We start from the raw sequence: 18,032 nt of genomic DNA, 5'->3' as shown, positions 1-18,032 counted from the left end.
TTTTAAACAGGGCAAAAAAAAGCACATGAATATTTTCTTGTATTTTAAATGTTATGTTACAGCTTTCAAGCAAATCTTTTTTTAATAAATTTTGAAAATTTCTCTCTTTTACTGTAAATCAACATTCTGCTTTGGCATTTTTTACAATAAAAATTACTAAGGCAACTTGAAAAGAATTTATGTAACTAACCATTTATCCATTTAATAATAAATTTATAATAATCATAATATTTTGTATAAAAAAGCCAAAAACAAAATTTTTCAAAAAAAAAAGATTAAAATATAACTATTCAAACCTTTTATATATATTGATTACAAAATTATAATTATATGTTTTATGGCGTGTCAGTGCCTTTTTTCTATAAATAAATACCATTTAACTTAAATATGTCTTACAATATGTAGTATGCATATTTTTTCAGGAAAATTTTTAATGTCATAAGAAAAAGTTATAAATACAATATTTAATTTAATTAATAGTTATTTTTTTATTTCTTTATTGAATAATTGTAAAGATTGTATTTGATTGGAAAAGATGTGCAATTTAAAAACGTTTTTATAAAAGAATAAACTAAAATACTGTGGTATTCTCCACACAATTCCACTTTTATAAGTTTTTAAAAAATAACAAAAATTTAATTTTTTACAAAAAAAATTATATTATGGAAGGCTAATGAATTTAAGAAAACAACAAAATAGAGGTACCACAAAGAAGGAACCTTGTTTTACTAACAAAATCAATTATAATAAGACATACATTTATTCTGTACTAGAACAATACTTTTTTTCGGCCACTTAACTAAAGGTTACGACAAATACATAGTTACTGGCCTTAAAATAAGAAAAAAGTGCTTATTTACAAAACTTCATAAAAATGGTTAAATATATTAAATTAATAAGCGGAGATCATTATATCAAAAAACAAAGCATATTTAATGCTTAATAAGACATTGTTAAATAATTATTTTCTAATATTAATATTTTTGAGGCATTTAATTAAGGTAAAAAAAATATTTCAGATTGTTAAATATATTTTTAAGATTAATTTTTTTTGAAACAAATACATTCTTTTATTTAGAAATGAAATCTTAAAATTTTAATTTATAGTAAGAAAATCGTAAAAAATTAAACAAGTCAAATTGAAATTGAATAGTGAAGCAGAAAAAGTTATATTTTGTATTTTACTGAACAATATAATTTTTTTAAGAAGTTTCTAGTATCATTCACAAGTAGGCAACCCGAGAATAAGAACACTTCAATTATGCATCATTCTCTACACAGTACAACATTATTAGAGTAAAAAATTTTATTAATTTGTATATTCCCTTGCAAGTAATTCTGGTACTTGTGTTCTCATGCCTCTAGTCTCATATTTATGTTTGGTCACTTCATGAAATAATTTATTAGAATTAATATTTTAAATATAAATAAAAATATTTTCAAATTTATTTAATCTCAAATGTGGTAATTAATACCACAAAGTTAAATACTATTTAATATTGCTTTATTACTTTATGAAATAACGTTAATGTAACTTCAAACAAATAAAACTGGCGGATTTTTGCTACACTATTATATACAAATGCAGAATTGGTAACATTGTAGCTATAACTGTCGCAATTTTTATTTTGAGTTCGTTTTTAACTTAAAATTAGGAATTATATACAAAGATATCGTACTTATTAATTAAATAAAAATTTGTTTATATGGCCTTCATTCTATTACAGATAAAGCATTTGTATATAAATAAAAATATATTAAAAACAAATTATATGCAATTTATAATATGGTAAATATTTATAAATTTATGCTAATCCGGATTTTACTAATACTTCATTTTATGCAAAAATCTTTAAATAATAATTTTTTTTACCGTGCATGCATAGCAAAAAAAGTGAGGAACTTATAAAAAAATTTTTTTTTGAAAAAGGACTAGCTAGACAGCACATTGAATCATTCAATTATTTTATTAACCATGAAATTGCAAGTATAGTAAAAGCTAATGATATTGTAGATTCAGATATTGATCATACATTTTACTTAAAATATACTGACGTAAGGATAAGTGTACCAAGCTTGGAAGAAAATATGATAAAGCATACTTTGTATCCAATGGAGTGTAGACTTAGAGACCTTACTTATGCAAGTAATTTATATGTAGATATAGAATACGTAAGAAACAAACAAATTATTAGAAAAAAGGACGTATTTATTGGAAGAATTCCTATTATGTTACAAAGTGATAAATGTTTACTAAAAAGTAAAAATAACGAACAAAAGCTAAGCGAGGAGTCGCTTAATGCTAATTTATTTTTTTCACAGGAATGTCCTTATGATATCGGTGGATATTTTATAATAAAAGGAATTGAAAAGGTTATTTTAATTCAGGAGCAATTATCTAAAAATAGAATAATAATTGAGGATGGTCCAAAAGGGTTTTTTTCATCTATGACAAGTTCTACACATGAACAAAAAAGCAAAACTTCTGTCATTTACAAAAATGATTGTTATTATTTGGTAAATTCTTCTTTTTCTGAAGATATTCCTGTAGTAGCAATAATTAAGGCATGCAATATGATTTCTGATAAAGAAATTGTGGAATGCATTGGTAAAGAGTTTGCAGATCAAATTGTTTTAAGTTTTGAAGAAATTTATAAGCATAAAATACATACTTCTAAAGAAGCAGCTTTGTATCTTGCGGGTTTTATAAAAATGAAACCTGACGCTAATAAATTAGAAGAAGTCAGAAATGTAATTGTAGAGAAAATTTTACCTAATGTTAAATTTGACGGTGTGGATTTAAGAAATAAGGGAATTATGATCTGTTTAATGGTTAGAAGGTTAATTTTTACACAAAAAAATATCATCACAGAAGAGGATAAAGATTTTATTGGTAATAAACGATTTGAACTGGCAGGTCAACTGCTTTCGATCTTATTTGAAGATTCATTTAAAAAGTTTAATTGGGAACTAAAACGTTCGATTGATAAAATATTGACTAAACGATTGAGGGCGCAAGAATTTGATGCATTAACATTCTTTAATTTACAAACCAATATTATTACAACAAGTATGCAAAGAGCTATATCTTCAGGTAATTGGAATCTCAGAAGATTTAGAATGGATAGAAGTGGTGTGACACATGTTTTAATAAGACATTCATATATAAGTGCTGTGGGAATGATGACAAAAGTTAATTCTCACTTTGAAAAGACTCGTAAAGTTAGCGGACCCAGGGCGTTGCATACATCCTCGTGGGGAATGTTTTGCCCGGCTGATACCCCCGAAGGAGAATCATGTGGTTTAGTTAAAAATTTATCTCTTTTGGCTGAAGTCACTACAGACAGTGATCTTGATACTATAATATATATATTAAGTTCTTTAGGTGTTATACAAACAGGTGTATTGTATACACGTGAAATGGTTAGTGATGAAATGTATTTAGTTTTTTTGAATGGTGATATATTCGGTGTAACGCAAAATTGTTTTGGTTTGGTTAAAAATTTTAGAAATTATAGAAGAAAAGGAGTTATTAATAAGTATGTATCAATTTATATTGATGAAAATCTTAAAAGCGTTAATATTGCAGCAGATAATGGTAGATTGTGCAGACCTCTTATCATTATTACTGATGAGGTTCGTCAGAATTTAAAAAAAGGCCTATTTGTTATAAGTGACCTAGAAATGAAATATAAATCTTTTGATGATCTTGTAGAAGATGGACGTATTGAGTATTTAGACGCCAATGAAGAAAATGATGCACTTATTGCATTAAAAATAGAAGATATTTCTGATAAAACTACCCATTTAGAGATTGCAGATTTTGCTATATTAGGATATGTTGCAGGATTAATTCCATTTCCAAATCACAATCAAAGTCCCAGAAATACATACCAGTGCGCAATGGGTAAGCAAGCAATAGGTTATATTGCATTAAATAGTAAAAAAAGGTTTGATGGCATATCTTTACAGCTTTGTAATACACAGAAACCATTAACGACGACACAAATATTAAATATTACAGATTATAATGAAATACCAGCTGGTCAAAATGCTATGGTAGCCGTTATGAGTTACTCGGGATATGATATAGAAGACGCCCTAATTATAAATAAAGATTCCCTTGACCGGGGATTTGCGCGTACTGAGGTGTACAAAACACACTGCTATGTTTTAAAAAAATATTCAGACAATCGATCTGATGTTATTTTACCGGATATAAAAAATCCAATTCTAGATAAGGATGGCATTGGTAAACCTGGAGAACTGCTGTTAGAAGGTACGGTTTACATAAATAAAAATTCGCCGTGTGAAAATGGCTATAAATTTACTGGTGGGGTACATAAAGGCAATCCTGCTTTCATTGATAGAGTATTAATAACTAAATCTGAAGATCAAACTCTTATTAAAATTTGTTTAAGACAAACAAGAGTCCCAGAAATAGGAGATAAATTTAGTAGTAGACATGGTCAAAAAGGAGTAGTTGGGTTAATTGTACCGCAGATAAATATGCCTTTTACTGATTCCGGGCTAGTACCTGATATTATTATGAACCCACATGGGTTTCCTTCTAGAATGACAGTCGGCAAAATAATTGAACTACTTACTGGGAAGGCTGGGATTATAGAAGGTAAGATTTCTGATGCTACAATTTTTAAGAAAAATGAAGTGGATCTTGTGTGTGATATATTGTCAAACAATGGATTTAATTTTGGAGGAAAGGATTGTTTCTATAGTGGAATATCTGGTGAACCTATTTATGCTTATATTTTTTATGGACCTGTGTTTTATCAAAGACTTAAACACATGGTAGCTGATAAAATTCATATGAGGGCAAGAGGCCCTAGAGCAATTTTAACTCGTCAGCCCACTGAAGGTAGAAGTAGAGACGGAGGATTAAGATTGGGAGAAATGGAAAGAGATTGTTTAATTGGTTATGGCGCATCATCTTTAATTGTAGAAAGGCTTATGGAATCTTCTGACTTATTTGAAACATTCTGTTGTAAGAATTGTGGTATTTTAGTCCCGAAAAATGGATGTAATGTGTGTAACGATACGAACCCTTTGCCTATTCGACTTCCTTATGCTTGTAAACTTCTTTTTCAAGAGTTAATGTCAATGAATATCTTACCCAAATTAAATGTTAACAATTAAATATTTACCCTATGATTCTAGTTCTTAAACTTCCTCAAAGACAGCTCTGTGATGACTTACAATTATTTTTTAATCTTTTTGCACTGCCGAGTGATAAACTTACTTTTCAAAGAGAAGAAATGTTAGTAAATAAAGTTAAAAGAGTTAAAAAGCTTATAGATTTAGAAAGTATTTTTTTAAGACTTAACAAGTTTGAGACAACAGAAGTTTATGAAATATTAGTATCTAAATCAACTGTATCTTCATTATTTTGTGAAGATAGTTTTAATTCTTTGGATGATCTTAAATTTTTACTATACAAGCATATTGCATATTTTTTTGGATACAGTGAATGTAAGTTTAGTGGAATAACAGTAAGAAATAAAGAGAATAAAAAAATAAATGTGGAAGAGATAATTTACATAAAAAGTAGTGTAAACATAAAAACACCTACTTTACTAAAATTTGTAAAATCTTCAAAAGATACTAGTAAATCATTCAGTATGCCCATCAAAATAGATTTTAAGACTACTTCTACTATCCTACACTCATTATTATCTTGTAATGAATTACAATTTAAGTTTAATGAAGTATCTTATTTTCTTTCTAAAGACAAAGACTCATTTGTAATGATCTGTGAAAAATCTCAAGATAATATTTATTCATTGATAAATCAACATAAGGAGGCAGAAATATCTTTTTTCCTTAGTAAAGGCAATAAAGAGATATCAAAATATTTTTATAAAATTTTTATTGAAAAAAATCTAGCAGAACTACATTCCAAAAACTTACTGAAAAAAATATTAGAAAAAGATTTAGATTTTTCTTGGAAGTTTTTATGTGCAGTTCCTATATTCAATGACAACAGAGATTTTGTAACTGAAAAAATAGTAGAAATTTACAATAAACTTAATTTAAAAAAACAGGCCAAAAGAAAAGGAGACTATTTAAATGTACAAGAACGCAGATATATCGATTTAATGAATTTTGGGTCACTTAAAAGATTCTTTTACACTGAATAAACTTTTTTGACAGTAATAAACAGAAAATTTTAAAAATTTTGTAAATGTATCTTAAATTAAAAAAGCATTTTTTACTAATATTTAAATATTAAAAATTCTACCCCTATGTCCGATAACACTTTTATTAAAGAACTTGAATTCGTACAACTGCTTTGTAATCCCGATTATTTGAAATGGTTATTCGAACAAGGATATTTTGAAAATAAATCTTTTAAAGACTTAATTAAACATCTTCAATATTGGAAAGAAGATAAATACAAAATATATTTAACATATCCTTATTGTCTGAACATTCTTGACATACTTAATAAGGAGGATGTCATTCAAACACTAAAAGATGAATCTTTTTATGTAAGAATAGCACAAGAACAATTTTTGCTTTGGAAATCTAGGCGAGATGATTAATTATTTACTCCCCTTTTTATGAACATAAAAATAAAAACATTACTAGGAAAGGATCTTGATATTGAGATTGATAGTGGTGCTACTGTCTTGGATTTAAAGAGAAGTATTGAACTCAAGGAGGGTATTGCCGTTGAGCAACAAAAACTTGTTTATAATGGAAGACTATTGGACAACAATGCAGATTTATTAAAAAATCAGAATTTACAGAATAGGAGTGTAGTGCATATGGTAATAGCATTGAGGGGAGGATAATTAAATGCAATTATATTTTTTTTGTTTATAATTAATCAAAAATCAACTTAAAAATTTTGGCAAAAGTGATGCAAACGGGATTCGAACCCGCGCCCTTTCGGAATGGATCCTAATTCCAACGCCTTAGACCACTCGGCCATTGCATCTTGAAAAAACAGAAAAGTCTTTTTTTGATAGATAATAGGTATTTTTAAAATGAAAATATTTTTTTGTCGTTAGAAAGTACAAATACATTACATTAAAAGAAATAATAAATATGTATTTAATTAAAAAAGCACATTTCACTTTTTTTAATAAACTCAATATCTACTTTTGGACCAATAAGATCTCTAATGTTTGATATACCATATTTAATCATTGTAGGCCTTTCAAGTGACAATCCAAATCCTATTGCTCTAACATCCTTGTCAAACCCCATAGGCCTTAAAACTTCAGGTCTAAACATCCCGGAATTTCCTACTTCAATCCATTTCTTTAATCCTTTGTGATATCCAAAAACTTCCATACTTGGCTCCGTATAAGGATTGTAAGCAGGTTTAAACTTAATATCCGTAATTCCTAATTTCTCAAAAAATCTTTTTAAATATCCCATCAAATTTCCTAAAGTTAAGCCTTTCGCTACTATTAGTCCCTCGACTTGATTAAATTCAGCCAAATGCGTAGCGTCAAGTGCTTCATTTCTAAAAACACGATCGATGGAAAATAATTTTGCAGATATAAATTCTCCCTTTGCAATTTCAAGCATTGTCCTTGTACTACATGCCGTTGTGTGAGACCTTAAAATATTTTTTTCCGCCTCTTTTATGTCCCAGTCTGAAAAATGACCATCCGAGTCAAAATCTCCGACAGAATGAATTTTTTTTATCATTTGCATGTAATCAATTGGAATGTATGATGTAGTAGAAGGGGTTTTCATAAAAAACGTATCATGTGCATCTCTCGAAGGATGATTCTGCGGTTGAAATAATGTGTCAAAATTCCAAAATGAAGATTCTACAAATTTATTTGTAGTCATTTCATTAAACCCCATTTCTAAAAATATTTTACGAATTTCTTCTCTGACCTTCATAAGTGGATGCAATGCACCTTGTGACTGAATATTTCCTTTAGTATTAAAATTGTAAGGCTTAAAATTTAAATGTTTATATTCACCACTAATTACCATTTTAGAAATTAGTTCTGTTATATTATCAGAATCTTTTCCATACAAAGGTCCTTTTTTTATAAAATATACTACCTCTTTAGCCTGATAAATTAATTTTCTTTTTTTCAAAAGACTAATTTCTTCCTTCTGATAAATTTTATTAGTAACATTATTTAGCATATTTTTTACATTATCTTCTACATTATCTGCGCTTTTGTAAACCTTATCTCCCACTTTCTTAATCCATTTATTTTTAAATGCATTAACTTTTCCTAAATTATATTTATCCACTTCTAATAATTCCATTCCATTATCACCAATTGAGTTGTAAAGATTGAATTCGTAGCTTCCATTTTTAAGGATAGATTCTCCTTCTTCTGTAAGTTTATAAATAATTTGTTCTTTAAATGTAAAACTAATGATCTCTTTACTTGCTAGACTTAATAGAACAGGATATAACTCATTAGACCTAACATCAATATCCGTAGATTTAATAGTTTCTGTATTTTTCAATAATTCTAGTATCTTTTGTGATAAAGACATTTAAGGGGCCTAGAATGAAAAGTTTTAAATTTAAAAAAACAAATGTCATGGAATAATTTTTAATCTTTTAAATAAAAAAATGTACTTAAAAGAATGACTCTAGTAGTTAAACATTTAATATAATCTTTATGTAAATTAAATTTAGAGTTGTATTATAACAACACATTTTTTTACTATTTCTTTTATATTTTAGTATTCTTAAATAACCTTTTAATAAAATCATTAAAAAATCTTACACATAGAATTTAATTTTTTAAGAAATAATCACCTTTTTGTCAAATTTACATACTAATACAGTAAATCATATATTAAACTGATTAAATAAAATTAGATAATTACCAATTAATATTTCATTTAAATTTGTCTTATAAACACATAAAATTATGTTTTATATACAAAAGCTTTTTATTTATTTGAAAGTTATTTTCCATAAGTATTTTTAATTTATACAAATTTTAAAAGAACCAAAAAATAAATAATAAATAATTACTTTATAATTTAATTAAGATACCTTAATACCACAAAATCAAAAGTTATTAATTAAACACTATTTTGATAATCAAAAATTGCAAAATTAAATTACAATTATATTTTCTTTATAATTGCTTTTAAAAATATTACAAGTTCATAGTTTTAAAGATTTAATTCAAAAAATTGGTATATCTTTTTATCTTTTATAAAACTTTATAAAGTATATTAATACTTTATTTAGTCGTTTAATTAACATAGATATATTGTGATATCAATATTTTCTTTGTATTTAATTATTAAATAATTAAAGATTGTTTATCTGACATCCATGTATTTTGCAATGCACTAGAAACATTCAATTTTTTAATAAATATTTTCTATTAATATAAATTCTCATTAATTTTATGTTAATTGTATCTTTAATTTAACTTTTTTGGCTTTACGTTATAGTTTCTGTATATTAAACTTTGTTTAAAATACATCGGCGTGTAATGTATTTATTTAAAGTTTTTTTAAAATATTTTCATTAAAAATGTGTAAAAATGGTAGACAATTTTGCACTAATTAAATGATTTGATATATGACAGGAACATGATATGGAGTTGTCAAATATAAGGTTAAAAATAATAAGGTTGAAATATTTAGAAAACAAGAGTAAGATATATACATTTAAGGCTTCTTAACTTATATTAAAATTAAATAAATTAGACTTTTATAAATTTTTAATTAACCCTCTAAAAATTGTATTAAAGAGTCAATAATACAAAAAATTCTTTTTATTTATTAAATTAATATTCATTTCTGTGCATAATTGTTAGGCCATTTTAAATTTTTATTATATGTTTACTTGAATTTGATTGCTGCTAATTTATTATTAAATCAAAAATTATACTAATGAATTTAATACTTAAAGATATAAGTCTTATCCTTTCTTAAATATTATTTTCTTCTTTCTAGCAATATTTATCTTTAATATATCCCCCATTAATGAAAATTAAAACAATACAAAAAGTAAAATTTAAAAAACATAAACTTGAGAATGTGATTATAAATAGTAAAAATGTGTTAATACAATGTCTTAAATGTAAAGATTTACTTTATGCAGATTACATGTTTAAGCATCAATGTTTTATTGATTTTAGAAGCAATGAAAAAGAAAAATCTAAAGTCAAAAAAATACTAAACTTAAAAAATAATAATTTTAAAAAAGAAGGCATTATTATAAATTCTCCAGCATATAAAGTTAATGAAAATACACTTAATCCTAATAATAATAGAATAGAAATAAAAGATACTAAAAGTATAAAAAAGACTATTAAACATAACTACAAAAAAACTTATAAGAAGAAGCAAAGTTTTATAGAAGAACATAATAAAACAAGTTTTACTAATAATTTTTATCAGAAAACAGAAGATTCTTTGCTATCAAATGAGGAAAAAGAGAAGTTTAAAAGCATTGCTTATTTAAATTATTTGTTAGATATAAAACCTGTAGTACATTTTCATTATAAGATGCCAAACATGTATAAGACGGTAATTAGAACAAGAAAAAAGCAAGAGGAATTAACTAGAAATTGTACTTTTTAAATAAAAGAAAATATTCTGTAGGAAAAAGTTATGCTATTTTAAATTATTATATAAATATTTATGTTATAATAATTTATTGACAGGTGATGTAAAAGAAATAATTCTTTTATTTAAGGAATAAAAAATTAGCTTAAAGCTCTATTATTAATAATTAGCATTAAAAAGTATTATTTATTTAAATTTTGTTGATTGATTATTGAAATATTCCGTATAAAGTTATTGTTAATATTAAAGCCTTTATTATATCCTTTTATACTCATTCTGAAAATTAAGTATAGTAACATAAATTTAGTTTAATGTACTAACAGTTACGGAATGTAGGTAAATAAAAAAATGGCTTAGATTAATTTTTATATTTAAATTGTAGGTTTTCGTAGACCTAAATAGGGGTATTTTATTAATGCATAAAGGCTTAATAACTTTATACCTGTAACATTGAAAAAGGATTAATTGAAGGACCCTTATGGAAAATCAAGCATTAGAAGAATTATCTGAAAAAATAAAATATCCTAGTGATTTAAATAGTAAAATAGAATCAATACAAGCAAATGTTAAAGACTTGTTTTTTTATAATCAAAATTTATTGTCAAATAAAATTATTACCTGTCATACTATTTTAAGGGACATAGAAGAAGACATATTAAAAATTGAAGCAATGTATAAAGAGTTCTTAAAAAATAAGGATAAAAATATAAAAATACTAAACGACTTTTTAGTTCTTATAAAAAATTATACAACAGTTAAAATGATTTGTGTAACACACTCAAATTTACTAAAAGTTAAATATTTTAGTGAAAAGATGAGTACATTGTATGATCCTATTGTAAATGATGATTTAGATACTTATCATAGCAAAATTTTTGAATTAGAAGATTTTATGTACGATTTAGAATATTTTAATCATGATCTATCTCGGGAAGATACAATTGAAGTATCAAAAGCTATAAGTCACATAAAAAAACAAATACTAGATTTCAATTGTAAATTATTAGAATTGGGAGAAGATTTTATTAGTAACTATGAAATATTTCCTAAAGTGTGTGAAATCATTAGAAAGGAAGAAAAAAGAGATCAAATTACTAATTTAGCAAAAAAAGGAGAACATAGTGATGAACCAATTTCAAAGGAAATGTATAAACTTTATAAAAAATATATAAAAAGAACATGCAAGAATATTACAGAAAGGATTAAAAACAGCATAAAATCGAGCATAAAAAATAAATTTAAGAAATTAGAAGAAGAACAAATTTTTGTAAAAAAGTTATATTTTGTTACAGAAGATTTAAAGTTGATAAAAGAAAGATTTAATCTTGATTTTTTTTCATTTGATGAATTTTTGAAAGAATATCATATAAATTTAAAACATCTCTTAGACAAAAAATCTAACTATCTTGATGCAGGGGAAATATTAGCAGTAATAGAGTTTGTGACCGATTACTATAATAATGTTGAATCTACATTTGGTAAAATTGCCGATTCTTTAGGTGATAAATTGCTTGAAAATGAAGAAGTCTTACTTGATAAATATACTAAAATTGCTGAGCAAAAACTTAAAGAATGGATTTCAAATATTACTAAAATTGAAGTAAATAAGTTTTATATGAGAAATGAAGAAATCTCAAAAGACGAAGAAGATAAATTAATTTCACCAGGCTTTGTTAGTTTATTACAAATTATAAAAATGCAGTTAGAACCCATTTCCTTTAATAAGCAAATATTTGCACACATAACTAAAACCATTATTAAATACTGTAATATATTTAAAGATGAACTAATAAACGTAATGGAAAAAGATTTTTTACCTTCGGTCCAAATGAAAAGTAAAGCAGGATATGAAGATTTCTGTATAATGTTCGGTAATAGTGGTCTTAAATTGACTCAATATATTACATCTTTGCCTCAATGTCAATCACCGGAAGTCAGAGAATTGGGAACTACTTTTATTAACATACTCAGAGCCTCAAATAAGTATTTATCTCAATTTGTTATTGAGACTTGCTATCCTGTGACTAAAGATCTTTTTACAGAAAAATGGTACAAAGATGATATTGTAAAAGTATTAATAATTACTGTAAAAGATTTTCTAATGGATTATAAAATTACAATGAGTGATTATACATTTATGACTTTTATCCACGAACTTGCTAATTCTTTATCTCTTACATATTTAAAACAGCTTGGTAGCAAAAAATCTAAAATACTTGACCAATGCGCATCACGATTAAAAAATAATTATCTAAAAATTAAATCAATACTTGATGAATTTGGTGAAAAAAACGATGTACTAAATGCATTATCTCCTCTGTTAAAAATAATCCCTTTGATTGATTGTAAAAGTGTAGATTTATTTGTAGAAGAAGTTAAATCATTGCAATACGTCTTTCCAGATATAAAAAGGAAATTTGTAAAAACGATAATCTCTAAAAGGAAAGATTTGACCGAAGACGAGAAAAAAGATTTTACACTTAGGCTAAAAGAATGTTTCGGTGAAATTTTACCAACCGAAAAAACTATTTTTAGTAAATTTTTAGGAATATAAACAACGTAACACAAATTATTTATTTTTACTATTAAATAATTTTTTCAAAAAATTTCCTATTAGTGTATTGGTAGTGGTCTTGCCTTTGATAGTTATAACTTCGTCATTTGCACTAAGGCTAATAAAAAAGCAAAAGGGTGTAATCCAAATAAGCGCAAAAGCAGAAAGAATTTCAAGCGTATATAATCTTCGATAAAATAGAAATTTTATAACTAAAAAGTGATTAACTAAAGAAGCTAATGTTCCGTAAATGAAGTAAGGATTATCTAATTTTATGATTGGATAAACATCAATAAGACATAAGAATGAATATTGTATCGATAAACTAAATAGTGTGTGAAAAATTGACTTACCTCTTATTAAAAAATATAAATGTAAAAACATACATATGTAAATTATATTCTTAATCTTCTTCTTTGCACTATATGCCTTATCTTCTATGTACTCAATAGATTTTATTATACCTACACCAATTGCAATTAATGCTGCAATCGATCCAAAAAATAATAACAAACTTTTCAAAAATGGAATAAGCATGGGTTAGTAAAAAAATTAACATAAAAATATTTGTTTTAGAAATATTTGTAATTGGTTATTTTTTACAAAATTAAAATATTAGCTAATATTTTGTTTAATAATTTAACAATTTAAATATTTATTAAAAATTTGTTTGTTAACAATTTATGCAATAAAAATATAAATAAAAAAAATAATCCATAAATGACAGATACATTTTTTGAAATTGGATTTGAGGGAACATCAAATGAAGATTGTTTATATATAACTAATATAAAAAATAAAAGCATATTGGTTTTTGATAAACAGGAAATTTATGGCACAACTTATAAAGATTTTAAAGAATTAAAAAGTAACAAATTTATTAAAAATATCAAAGTTTATAAGCATGATTCTAAGATACTTATTGAAACAGATCCTAAATTTTACCGACCAAATGATAAGATTTTGAATTTGATTAACAACTCGGATAGTTCTGGTTTTTGTGATTTTATTCCTATCGATGAACACTTTCTAATTTTGGAAAATGGTAAATATTTTAGAATACCATATTCAAAAACTGATCTTGTTGATACAACCTTTTTTACATTTAAAGATAAGCATTTAGTTAATAGGTTTGTTAAAGGGGAGGTTAATTTTTTAGAATTAAATTCTAAACTGAGTGATAGTTGTAAACAAATTTTACTTAACGGAATAGTAGGAAACTGTTCAAATGCCGAAGACATGGTACAAGATTATCTTAATAACTTTGGAGGATATCCTTATATTTATCCTAAACACGGACACAGAGATATTGCAGAGTTAATTTCAAGAGTTAATGCAGTTAATGGTATATCTTATTTATTAGATTCTAGCTTATCTGTTTTCGAATTCAAAAAATTATCATGCTATGATGATCAACTTAAATTTAAAGCACTAAAAAAATCTTTATCAAATGCAAAAGTAAATACAGGCACATGTTATCAGCAAAAACCTAAAATTACAGAATTTTGTCATTGTGAAGACAATATCGATCTATTTGATAGGTTTAATACAAATAATGATCCCGATTCGGAGGAACAGATTGATCATGAAGTCGATTTTACAGGTACAGTGTTTACTTCCACAAAACATTGCTGTCAAGTCGAGCAAACAACAATTCTTCCTTTGTGCCAAGAACAAGAAATTGATTGTAATGATAAAACAGTAGCTTCTTTTAATATATTAAACAATATAACTACTTGTCCATTACCAGTTTTTTTTCAAGGGGCAGGTTCTAAAATTAAAGTTGAAGATATCACATTGCGCAACCAGGTTATTAACTTTACCACTGTGCCAAATAAGGATGTAAAATCTTTATGTGATAATTCCAAATTTTCGTATGATTGTATAAAAAATTACATTGATGAAAATTATAAATATTTTATACATTCAAAACATGGGAATGTTTTTGTAAAGAGATTGTATAAAAAAGAGCTAACAGGAACAAAAAAATTTGTTAGGGTTATTAATTTAACTGTTAAATTAATTAAAGATCGATTTTTTGCATGGTTTTACAATGGATCAGAGTTTTTGCAGGTTTTAATGATTGATTCGAATTCTCAATGTTGCAAAAAAGGAACTTTTTTATTGTATATTGTTAAAAATGATAGTGAAATTTCTGATAGAGATTTAAAAATCCTTAATATTCATGAGTGTCATATATTAACAGATATTTCATTTCAGATTTGGGATTACAAGCATATTTTGTATGAATAGATAATTATATTTATTTTGTAATTTATTTTCTTTATAAAATTTTATTTGAAAAGTAAAAAATTTTAATGAAATTTATTAACATATTTTTTTGCATTTTAAGTTAATTTTACATTGATAAAACAAATAATTTTGCAAATTTAATTTTTATACCCTTGATGGAAATTGTTATTATTCCAGATACAAATATATTATTAGAACACCAAGCGTTATTATCAAAATTTATAAATGATACACATCCGTTTAATATAGAAGTGTTAATTTTAAAAATTGTAGTAGATGAGATCGACAGACTAAAACCTATAAATTATAAAGCTCAAGAAGCAAACAAGTTTATACAAAATAATTTATCAAAAAGCATACTATCAATTGAAGGACAGATTAAAAAAAATAGTATGGAAATACTTACTGAAATTGGTGATATGCAAAAATTACGAACAGTCGATGATAAAATTGTATACACAACTTCTTGTATAAATAATGCAGTTCTTTTAAGTGCTGATAGAAACATATTTTTAAAATGCAAATCACAAAATGTTAAATGTGTTTTTGTAGAAAATGACGATTATATGAGCATAAAATTAGAAGTTTTTATGTGTCAAACCTCTATAGAACCAATGGAAGTAGTTGTAGAAAAGGTAGATTCTAATAAGATGAGAATAGTACTAGGTATTATAAAACCATGTGTAGAAATGATTTTAATAAAAAATATTGGACCAGGATATAAAGTCATGTTTGAAAAAAATGTACAGGATGCAGATCTCTGTCAATTAGTTGATATTTGTATTAAAAATTTCTCTTTATTTGATGGATATTTGCACAGATCTTCAAAAAATGTCTTAAATGATATTTATAAAGTTTTAAAAGAAGAAACAGATGAAAATAAGAAAAACCAATCACTTCGAAATTTATTAACAATATTTAAAATTGATTATCAATTATAAAAAATTAAATTTTATTTTACAACAAAATTTGGATAAATGTTAAATTTTTTACCCCCAAGGCTATGTCGATATCCTCATCTAAAAAAAATAATTTTACTGAAATTAGAATTCTCAAACTTTGTCTAAAATACTATTTATCTGATGTAAAAAATATTAAATTAATGTTTTGTGTTTTAATATCTTCGATTTTAGCAAAACATGTAATTTCTTATTTTTTAAAAAAATTAATATATGATCTAAATTCGACGAATAATTTAACTAATGATTGTCAAATTATTTTTATCTGCCATATTTTGTATTCAATTTTTTCATCATCTTCACAATACATTATTCTGTGTTGTAGTACATTGTTTCAGTCAAATACTTCGAAAAGAGCTCTACTAAAAATATTGAAATATGAGGCAGGAGACAGTATAGATTTATCTAGCGGAAAAACACAATTTGCAATTAGTGAAGGGTCTCTCGCCATGTCTAAGCTGTTTGAGCATTGCATTCTTGAGCTGTTGCAAAAAGTTGGATATTTTATTTCAGATTTTTTATTAATTTATAGAAATACGTCAAAAATTCATTTATATTTTTGTTTTTTTATTGTAATATTAGCTATTTTTATTCACATTAAAGGTGCTATGGTAGCTATGAAATGTAAAAAAGATATGAACAGTGCCAGAGGGATTTGTGACAAACTGATTTATGAAGATATAACAAATTATGAAATCATTAAATCATTTCAAACAGAAGATTATCATTTAGAAGATTATAATAATAAGCTTAATCTATGGAAAGCTGCATCATTAAAGCATAATAAAACAGTGGTTTTGCTTTCTTTTATGGATGACATAATCTTTTTACTGGCAGCATTTATTTCTATATTGATTTTACAGTTACAGAATGTTTCAAATCCTGTTAAATACAGAAATATTTACGATTCATTTTTGAGTTTAGAAAAAACTATTGAAAATATTTCAGGAATATTTAGAAAGTATAAAGAAGCTTTAGTTACTAGTAAACTTATTTTATATTATTTAGAAGTCATTAATGAAGAAGTAAAAGGAACTTCTGTAAAAGATACCTTTAAAAAAGAAATTGTTTTTAGAAACGTTGGATATTCTATTAACGGCATACAAATATTTAAAAATATTAATTTTGTACTAAAAAAGGGAGATAAGGCTTGTATCTTTGGTAAAAATGGTTCTGGAAAGAGTACGATATCTAAAATTTTGACTCGTTTGTGTTATATTGATTCTGGTTCTGTCACTATTGATGACATAGATATTTATGAAATTTTAATAACGAAATATAGAAAGCTTATTACATATGTACCCCAAGAGACGATTCTTTTTGATGAATCTGTTGTTTTTAATTTATCTTACGGAAACAATGAGCCATTTGCCTCTATTGTTGAAGAATGTAAAAAAATGGGCATTCATAAGGATATATTAAAATTAGAAGATGGATATAACACAATATTAGGTGAACGTGGATTGAATATTAATGGTGGTTTAAGACAAAAAATATTTTATGTTAGAGCACTTTTATCGAAGGCTCAAGTTTACATTTTTGACGAGCCTACTAATAATCTAGACGAAAAATCGTCAAATAATGTTATTGATTTAATTTTGGGAGAAAGGTTCTTTGATAAAACAGTGTTAGTTGTTTGTCATGATTATGGACATGTAAAAAAATTTCCTAAAATTTTTAAATTTATTAATGGTAAAATTTTTACAGAAGTAAAATAAACTTTT

General features: G+C 25.2%; 11 protein-coding genes and 1 non-coding gene across 12 annotated transcripts; 9 read left to right on the top strand and 3 right to left on the bottom strand.

Moving 5' to 3' along the window:
• Window positions 1–1,878: 1,878 nt before the first annotated feature.
• On the top strand, window positions 1,879–5,154 carry AAJ76_1400068430 (dna-directed rna polymerase iii complex subunit rpc2; the record flags this gene model as incomplete). The annotated part of the gene is made up of 1 exon (XM_024474050.1): window positions 1,879–5,154. One exon carries the CDS (start codon window positions 1,879–1,881, stop codon window positions 5,152–5,154), a length of 3,276 nt encoding a protein of 1,091 aa, XP_024331461.1.
• An 11-nt stretch (window positions 5,155–5,165) lies between these two features.
• Window positions 5,166–6,155, top strand: AAJ76_1400065143 (hypothetical protein; the record flags this gene model as incomplete). The annotated part of the gene is made up of 1 exon (XM_024474049.1): window positions 5,166–6,155. The coding sequence occupies one exon, from the start codon at window positions 5,166–5,168 to the stop codon at window positions 6,153–6,155; it is 990 nt and encodes a 329-aa protein (XP_024331460.1).
• Window positions 6,156–6,260: 105 nt separating this feature from the next.
• AAJ76_1400064048 (mediator of rna polymerase ii transcription subunit 31) lies at window positions 6,261–6,560 on the top strand (the record flags this gene model as incomplete). Its single annotated transcript, XM_024474048.1, has 1 exon — window positions 6,261–6,560. One exon carries the CDS (start codon window positions 6,261–6,263, stop codon window positions 6,558–6,560), a length of 300 nt encoding a protein of 99 aa, XP_024331459.1.
• Window positions 6,561–6,578: 18 nt separating this feature from the next.
• AAJ76_1400063730 (ubiquitin) lies at window positions 6,579–6,812 on the top strand (the record flags this gene model as incomplete). The annotated part of the gene is made up of 1 exon (XM_024474047.1): window positions 6,579–6,812. One exon carries the CDS (start codon window positions 6,579–6,581, stop codon window positions 6,810–6,812), a length of 234 nt encoding a protein of 77 aa, XP_024331458.1.
• A 65-nt stretch (window positions 6,813–6,877) lies between these two features.
• On the bottom strand, window positions 6,878–6,958 carry AAJ76_1400063351. Its single transcript has one exon. It is a non-coding gene; the product is annotated as a tRNA-Leu (tRNA).
• A 116-nt stretch (window positions 6,959–7,074) lies between these two features.
• Window positions 7,075–8,499, bottom strand: AAJ76_1400061810 (phenylalanyl-trna synthetase alpha chain; the record flags this gene model as incomplete). The annotated part of the gene is made up of 1 exon (XM_024474046.1): window positions 7,075–8,499. The coding sequence occupies one exon, from the start codon at window positions 8,497–8,499 to the stop codon at window positions 7,075–7,077; it is 1,425 nt and encodes a 474-aa protein (XP_024331457.1).
• Window positions 8,500–9,957: 1,458 nt separating this feature from the next.
• AAJ76_1400060351 (hypothetical protein) lies at window positions 9,958–10,557 on the top strand (the record flags this gene model as incomplete). The annotated part of the gene is made up of 1 exon (XM_024474045.1): window positions 9,958–10,557. One exon carries the CDS (start codon window positions 9,958–9,960, stop codon window positions 10,555–10,557), a length of 600 nt encoding a protein of 199 aa, XP_024331456.1.
• Window positions 10,558–11,020: 463 nt separating this feature from the next.
• AAJ76_1400059288 (exocyst complex subunit sec6) lies at window positions 11,021–13,096 on the top strand (the record flags this gene model as incomplete). Its single annotated transcript, XM_024474044.1, has 1 exon — window positions 11,021–13,096. One exon carries the CDS (start codon window positions 11,021–11,023, stop codon window positions 13,094–13,096), a length of 2,076 nt encoding a protein of 691 aa, XP_024331455.1.
• Window positions 13,097–13,111: 15 nt separating this feature from the next.
• AAJ76_1400056676 (transmembrane adaptor erv26-like protein) lies at window positions 13,112–13,633 on the bottom strand (the record flags this gene model as incomplete). The annotated part of the gene is made up of 1 exon (XM_024474043.1): window positions 13,112–13,633. One exon carries the CDS (start codon window positions 13,631–13,633, stop codon window positions 13,112–13,114), a length of 522 nt encoding a protein of 173 aa, XP_024331454.1.
• A 183-nt stretch (window positions 13,634–13,816) lies between these two features.
• On the top strand, window positions 13,817–15,349 carry AAJ76_1400056492 (rab protein geranylgeranyltransferase subunit a; the record flags this gene model as incomplete). The annotated part of the gene is made up of 1 exon (XM_024474042.1): window positions 13,817–15,349. The coding sequence occupies one exon, from the start codon at window positions 13,817–13,819 to the stop codon at window positions 15,347–15,349; it is 1,533 nt and encodes a 510-aa protein (XP_024331453.1).
• Window positions 15,350–15,504: 155 nt separating this feature from the next.
• AAJ76_1400054804 (hypothetical protein) lies at window positions 15,505–16,290 on the top strand (the record flags this gene model as incomplete). Its single annotated transcript, XM_024474041.1, has 1 exon — window positions 15,505–16,290. The coding sequence occupies one exon, from the start codon at window positions 15,505–15,507 to the stop codon at window positions 16,288–16,290; it is 786 nt and encodes a 261-aa protein (XP_024331452.1).
• A 62-nt stretch (window positions 16,291–16,352) lies between these two features.
• On the top strand, window positions 16,353–18,026 carry AAJ76_1400053956 (multidrug resistance protein atm1; the record flags this gene model as incomplete). The annotated part of the gene is made up of 1 exon (XM_024474040.1): window positions 16,353–18,026. The coding sequence occupies one exon, from the start codon at window positions 16,353–16,355 to the stop codon at window positions 18,024–18,026; it is 1,674 nt and encodes a 557-aa protein (XP_024331451.1).
• Between the last annotated feature and the right edge of the window lie 6 nt (window positions 18,027–18,032).

This window comes from Vairimorpha ceranae (assembly GCF_000988165.1).
Source record: "Vairimorpha ceranae strain PA08 1199 chromosome Unknown NODE_14, whole genome shotgun sequence".
Lineage (NCBI taxonomy): Eukaryota > Fungi > Microsporidia > Nosematidae > Vairimorpha > Vairimorpha ceranae.
Note: the sequence above shows the minus strand (reverse complement) of the source record. Positions and strands in the feature narration are given on the sequence as shown.